The sequence below is a fragment of the Rhinopithecus roxellana genome, unplaced genomic scaffold (assembly GCF_007565055.1).
Source record: "Rhinopithecus roxellana isolate Shanxi Qingling unplaced genomic scaffold, ASM756505v1 contig3856, whole genome shotgun sequence".
Lineage (NCBI taxonomy): Eukaryota > Metazoa > Chordata > Mammalia > Primates > Cercopithecidae > Rhinopithecus > Rhinopithecus roxellana.
The window spans coordinates 1-7052 of NW_022142793.1; the positions used below are offsets into that span (position 1 = coordinate 1).

The 7052-nt window shown below is 42.9% G+C and overlaps 1 protein-coding gene across 1 annotated transcript; it reads left to right on the top strand.

Moving 5' to 3' along the window:
• Positions 1 to 1178: 1178 nt before the first annotated feature.
• LOC115895924 (caspase-10-like) lies at positions 1179 to 3283 on the top strand. Its single transcript, XM_030926463.1, has 2 exons — positions 1179 to 1516; positions 3123 to 3283. The coding sequence occupies exons 1-2, from the start codon at positions 1182 to 1184 to the stop codon at positions 3265 to 3267; spliced, it is 480 nt and encodes a 159-aa protein (XP_030782323.1). The 5' UTR covers positions 1179 to 1181; the 3' UTR covers positions 3268 to 3283.
• The last annotated feature ends 3769 nt before the right edge of the window (positions 3284 to 7052 follow it).

Sequence of the window (7052 nt, forward strand, 5' to 3'; positions counted from 1 at the left end):
TGGGATTATAGGCATGAACCACGGCACCCTACCTATTCCTTCCTTTATAAAGTATTTTCTTGTTTCTAAAAATAGCCAAGTTCTGCATAATAACTATATACCTCAAATGCTTATAGAATAAATAATATTACAATGAAAATTTTATCACTGCATTGCTCCTCTGATTATGACGAAATTTAGTATAGAGAATAGCGTAGTTTATAAACTAGTCAGATGGAAACATTGACTCATGTAATTTGTATTTTTTTAGTGAAAACAAGTTTATTAGAGAAGTAAAGAAACAAAAGAATGGCTACTCCATAGACACAGCAGCCGACTCATGTAATTTGTAACTTCCTACACTGATTTGAGCAACTCTTGTCTCAAGCCACCCTTTCCTGCTGAGGTCTAGGATATTTTATTTATTTTTTTATTTTTGAAACAGGGTCTCACTCTGTCACCAGGGTGGAGTGCAGTGGCATGATCATGGCTCACTGCAACCTCTGCCCCCCAGCCTCAAATGATCCTTCCACTTCGGCCTCCTGAGTAGTTGGGACCACAGACACGTACCACCATGCCCTGATAATTTTTTGTATTTTTAGTAGAGACCAGGTCTCGCCATGTTGCTCAGGCTTGAGGTCTAGGATTATGCCTTCCCTTTCTGTAAGATAAAGGCCTGCCCTCTTACAGGTAGCAGTCTGAAGTTAAGATGTAATACACATACTTCATGGTACCTCGCTGTCTTTGGGTTGATAGATCATAAGGATAACACTGCCTCCCCCAGATTGCTTTGTGTCTAAAACTTAAAGCATAGATCCAAGTGCTATTTCTGCCACTTAGTAGAAATGAATGTAAGGGCTTCAATCAGGCTACCAGGCTTGGGGGACATTGTGCTGTGTCCCTCCATCTTAACTTTCTCCCTCTGGGAACACTTTGATTTGGGGAGAAATCAAGGTGAATTGAGTTCCAATATAAGCACCCTCCAAGCTTCCTAAAAAGTAACTTGCAAGTGTTGGGGGAAAAGTTTTCTGGGCTGTTGGTTTTTGAGGTAGCCTCGCAGTAATTTTTGTCAGCACTTCCAGGAAAGTCTAATGCCCGGAACAGAGGAGGCTGTGGTGAGGGGAGGGCCTGGGAAGTCAGGCGGCCATATGTCCTCACTCTCTAATGCCCTGCCCCACCTCTCGGTCCCTTTCAGGATGGCCATGAAATCTCAAGGTTCCAGTTCAGATAAAAACTGTAAAGTGAGCTTTCGTAAGAAGCTTCTGATTATTGATTCAAACTTGGAGGTCAAAGATGTGGAGCGCCTCAAGTTTCTCTGCATAGGATTGGTTCCCAACAAGAAGCTGGAGAAGTCCAGCTCAGCCTCAGATGTTTTTGAACATCTCTTGGCAGAGGATCTGCTGAGTGAGGGAGACTCTTTCTTCCTGGCGGAACTCCTATATATCATAGGGCAGAAGAAGCTGCTGCAGTACCTCAACTATACCAAAGAGGAAGTGGAGCAATTGCTACCTATCAAAGGAAAGATCTCTCTATTTAGGTGAGGATGGGTCTATGGTAGAGATGGGAGGATCTCCCATCTAGTGTTCAGTCTGGCCATTGGGCTTTGAAAGGAAGCTGCAGTTAAGATCTTTTGGTTATCTACCTCCTTGGATGATAAACCAGGAGATTCTAAATCTCCTTCTCAGCCTCTGATGCTAATGAGCTGAGAGTTGGGAGGTCAGCAAAGCTTCAAGACCAAGCTCTGGGCCTAGAGGTGGCTTCCCTTTGTTTTACTTCTCACTGGCAGTGAAGCCCACCTCAGTGTGGCAGAGCCTGCGTATTCCCTGCTTACCAGCCGCCACACGTGCAGATCTTCTCCCTCCTGGGATCCACTAGTCTGTCTACGTGTTTCCCGGGGTCTTGAGAAGAGAGTAATGCATACTTGGAGCAAAATAAGCAAGATGAAAAAAGAGATGAGTTTCTGGGGTAGAGAGGGATGTCATTTATGCCATGTCTAGCATGTCTAGTTATAGAAATTTCTATATTTTTGGGTGGAAATCCAGAGAGGTAAAAACAGGCATTTTGCCCAAAGAGGTAAAATTTAGGCATTGGTCTTATCATGGATGACAGCGTTTTATTTTTATTTTTATTTTGAGATGGTGTCTCGCTCTGTCACTCAGGCTGGTGTGAAGTGGCACCATCTCGGCTCACTGCAACCTCCGCTTCCTGGGTTCGAGTGATTCTCCTGCCTCAGCCTCCTGAGTAGCTGGGACTACAGGCACCCACCACCACACCTGGCTAATTTTTGTATTTTTAGTAAAGACGGGATTTCCAACATGTTGGCCAGGCTGGTCTGGAACTCCTGGCCTCAAGTGATCTACGCACCTTGGCTTCCCAAAGTGCTGGGATTACAGGTGTGAGCCACTGCATCAGGCTGATGACAGTGTTTAAAATTGTTCACTGACATAGTGTCCACATCAGAGAACCTCATGAAGAGGAGCCGTTGGAGGGTGTTTTATGGTCTGTGCGATTAGAACACATTAAGCCTTAGTGGTGGAGCTGGCTCCCAGAACCTGAGTTGCCCTTGAGTCAGTGGAAGGAATGATGAATTCCAGAAATCCATATTTCCGTTCTTCTGGCTAAACATCTGAGGGACAGTCTCTGACACATAGGGGTGTTAGTATGTGGATGAAATCCTCACTTTTTCTGGTTTTGGATTATATGACTATCTCGAAGCTGGGATAGTTTTCTTCCCTTTTCAATATACAATCGACTGTACCTTGGCTGGTCTGGGGTCCCTCTACTAAGGGCCTGTAAAGTAAGCCTGAATTTCTAGATGGAATCAGGAGATGGAGGGCATGTCAGAACTGTGTTTTATGCCTCTTTTTTTTTTTTTTTTAATATGCCTTCTTAGTGTGGTTAAAAACAGCACTAGACTTGGAGTCAGAAGGCTTGCTTCTACTACTTACTGTGTTATCTTTATCTAAACAAGTTACTTAGAAACTGAAAGTTTTAATTTTTTGAATCTATAAATGGGATTAATAATTGTCTACACATAGAGTTGATCATTCAACTGACAGAAAACATTTATGAAAGCACTTGATTGATTATGGTGTCCTCTGCAAGTGTAAGGCTTTATTTGTCATTTTGGGTATGTGTCTTAGAAACCTGCTCTACGAACTATCACAAAGCATTGACTCAGAGAACTTAAAGGAGATGATCTTCCTTCTGAACGACTCTCTTCCCAAAACCGAAATGGTGAGTGGGTCATACAGAATGGGTCTGTGTGGGCACTGTCTTAATCAATGATTAGAAAGATGCTGGAAAGGGTTTTTAGGGAGATTTATTTTTTGTGGGAGACAGTATCATACAATGGTTAGGAACATTGGCTTTGGTGCTGGATGAGCCTAGATTCTGGTCCTGATTCTAATTCTAAACCTGTGCTGTGAGGCCAATGATTGAATTTTCTAGTCTCTGTTTTCTTAGATGTAAAATTGTGGGCAATTGTATGAATTCCTTCTAGGACTTTTGGGAGAATTAGCTGAAACAATGTGCATGAAGCATTAGCATGAGGCCAGTATTTGGTATAGCATGCAGTAAATGCTCACTTCTGTTGGCATCTGCTGTGTTATTTATTTATTTATTTATTTATTTATTTATTTATTTATTTAGAAACAAAGTCTTGCTTTGTCGCCCAGGCTGGAGTGCAGTGGCACGATCTCAGCTCACTGCAACCTCCGCCTCCTGGATTCAGGCCATTCTCCTGCCTCAGCCTCCCCAGTAGCTGGGATTACAGGCATGTACCACCATACCCAGCTAATTTTTGTATTTTTAGTAGAGACAGGGTTTCACCCAGTCTGGTCTAGAACTCCTGACCTCAAGTGATCTGCCTGCCTTGGCCTCCCAAAGTGTTGGGATTACAGGTGTGAGCCACTGTGCCTGGCCTTGTCCAGTTTTTCTTTCAAGTGCCTTTTAATCTATAGGTTAGATTTCCTCCCTGTCCCCAAATCTCTTTCTTTTCTTAAAATGTGTCTGTTGAAGAATCTCTGGGCGGTTGGCCTGTGGAGTTTCTCACAGGTTGGGTTTTGCGAATTGCACACTCGTGGTGCAGTTTGGCATGTTCCTCTGTCCTCTGCATTTCCTGCAGACTGGCAGTTGAATCCAGAGGCTTCATCAGACTCAGGTCAGATCCGTTTGGCAGGACTATGGGTAGTCTTATTTTTTCATCAGGAGGTACCTGATTTTCTCTCTTTATCTTTGATATTAACAACTGTTGATGTTCAACCAGTTTATATATTGAATTTTGAGGGGTTGCAAAAATGGAGATATTAGAATTTTTTTTTTTTTTCTTTTGAGATGGACTCTCACTCTTGTCACCTAGGCTGGAGTGCAATGGCATGATCTCAGCTCACTACAACCTCTGCCTCCTGGATTCAAGCGATTCTCCTGCCTCAGCCTCCCGAGTAGCTAGGATTACAGGAGCCTGCCACCACACCCGGCTAACTTTTTGTATTTTTAGTAGAGATGGGGTTTCACCATATTGGCTAAGCTGGTCTGGAACTCCTGACCTTGTGTGATCCACCCGCCTCAGCCTCCCAAAGTGCTGGGATTACAAGTGTGAGCCACTGCACCTGGCCAGTTATTAGAATTCTATCATTTCATTTTCCTCTCATCCATTATTTGGTTACCCAGTGGTACAGCTTATATGTAAATCCCTGATTCTTTTTGTTTAGCTATCTAGTTTTTTTTTTTTTTTTCTGAGATGGAGTCTCTCTTGGTCACCCAGGCTGGAGTGCAGTGGTGTGATCTTGGCTCACTGCAACCTCTGCCTCCCAGGTCAGGTGATTCTCCTGCCGCAGCCTCCTGAATATCTGGGATTACAAACATGCACCACCATACCTGTCTAATTTTTGAATTTTTAGTAGAGATGGGGTTTCATTTGGCCAGGCTGGTGTCAAATTCTTGACCTCAAGTGATCTACCTGCCTCAACCTCCCAAAGTGCTGGGGATTACAGGCGTGAACCACTGTGCTCCGCCTAGTTATCCAGCTTTTAAGTTAATTGGTTTCTTATTCTCCGAAGGTGACCCGTTACAAAATATATAAATTTAAACTCATGGATTTAAACATATGTGAGGTATTTCAACCTATTGCAATTATTATCCTTACTGAAGTTCATACTGAGGCTGGACATGGTGGCTCATACCTGTAATCCCAGCACTTTGGGAGGTGGAGGCGGACAGGTCACTTGAGCCTCAGGCGTTTGAGACTAGACTGGGCAACATGACAAAACCTGGTCTCTACAAAAAATACAAAAATTAGCTGGGCATGGTAGTGTGCACCTGTAGTCCCAGCTCCTCAGGAGGCTGACATGGGAGGATCACTTGAGCCCAGAGAATTCAAGGCTGCAGTGAGCAATGGTTGTGCCGTTGCACTCCAGCCTGGGCAACAGAGTGAGACCCTGTCTCAAAAAAAAAAAAAAAAAAAAAAAAAAAGTCATTTTGACATGACCTTAGTAGGCTTTGATGGTTCTTTACTATCTGGCAAAAATATCCCAGGTTCTTCTTATATATTTTCTTCCCAGTCCTGGAATCTCTCATTTCTCCCAAAAGCCCTGGCTTCTTTTAATGACAGATGTCATAGCAAGACCATAAACTAGATGCTGGCAGGCTCATTGCTTTTGGGTAAATATAATACACACACTACATATATACACATGTGTTTACAAATACGCACACACACACACAACCTAAAGGTTCAGTAATTCTTGGAGAATTTTAAAAATCAGGCGATTTTGTTTAGGGAATTTTTTTTATAAAGCATTGTAAGGATATTCTGCTTTTGCCATAAAATTTCAGTGCCCACATTTGCAGTGGTGCAAAGCAATTACCTGCTAAAATGGTAGCATTATACCTTAAATACAGAATTTCTCAAAGTCAGAGGAGATTCCTGTAGTTTGACAAGTGCTCCAGGTGGTTTTGATAACATTCTCTCCCAAGTCAAGGCATCCACTCACAAATTTCCAGTGTTTAGGTTTATATGTAAATGAGACACTTTTTATTTTATACCCCGTCCTATGTTAGGGACTCTCTGAACAATATGAGGTGGGGGATGAGGGATGAGAGAAAGGTCGTTTGTTAAAGCTGAGTGTTAGTTTTCAAACAAGAAAAGCTGGAAAATGTTTTTTTTTCTCTCTTTTGCTTGCAGAGGTTCTAGAACTCTACTTGAAGACATCTGTGGCTACAAAATTATTATTATTATCATTATTTTAGACAGACTTTCACTCTTGTTGCCCAGTCTGGAGTGCAATGGTGCCATCTCGCCTCACTGCAACCTCTGCCTCCTGGGTTCAAGCGATCCTCCTGCCTCAGCCTCACGAGTAGCTGGGATTACAGGCGCCCGCCACCACACCTAGCTAATTTTTGTATTTTTAGTAGAAGTGGGGTTTCACCATGTTGGCCAGGCTGGTCTACGAACTCCTGACCTCAGGTGATCCACCTGCCTCAGCCTCCCAAAGTGCTAGGATTACAGGCATGAGCCACTGCGCCCGGCCAAGAATTATTTTTGGTCAGTAGCATTCCAAACATCTTTCCCCTACTAAAATAGCTTTTAAATAATCAAATGCACATGCTCAGGTGGCCAATTGATTTTGTTTTTCTCAGTACTAGTAAAAGGAAACATAACTGTGCTAGCTGTGGCATGGAACTGTGATGTTACCAGGTCAAATTCAGGAAAAACCACATTTCCTCTTTGGATTCCAAAATGATCTCAGCTTTTTGTTGTTTGTTGTTTGGGGGGTGGGGAGATCTCATTCATGTCAAAATTGTGGCTGAGTTACACACCTCAGATAATTCAGGTTGATCTGTATTGGATTTTGGAATTAGGCCAGCCATTGGAAGTGTGTAAAGGACAGTCTTTAAGCAACACAGATGTTTCCATACCAGGGCTCAGTGAGGCTGCATTATCTGCAACTGCAATTGCAAAAGACCTTATCACAGAAATAAATTACTTACCCACCATTGGAAAAGGGCCTGAACACCTCTCAGACAAAACGGAAAGGTTCTAAATTCATACGGTCTCTGGGGGAGCACAAATA

Bases quoted from the DNA above. Each gene is read 5' to 3' on its own strand.
- LOC115895924 (XM_030926463.1), top strand. From the start codon at position 1,182: ATGAAATCTCAAGGTTCCAGTTCAGATAAAAACTGTAAAGTGAGCTTT. The intron at 1,517-3,122 runs GTGAGGATGGGT...TATGTGTCTTAG, and splicing joins GGAAAGATCTCTCTATTTAG to AAACCTGCTCTACGAACTAT.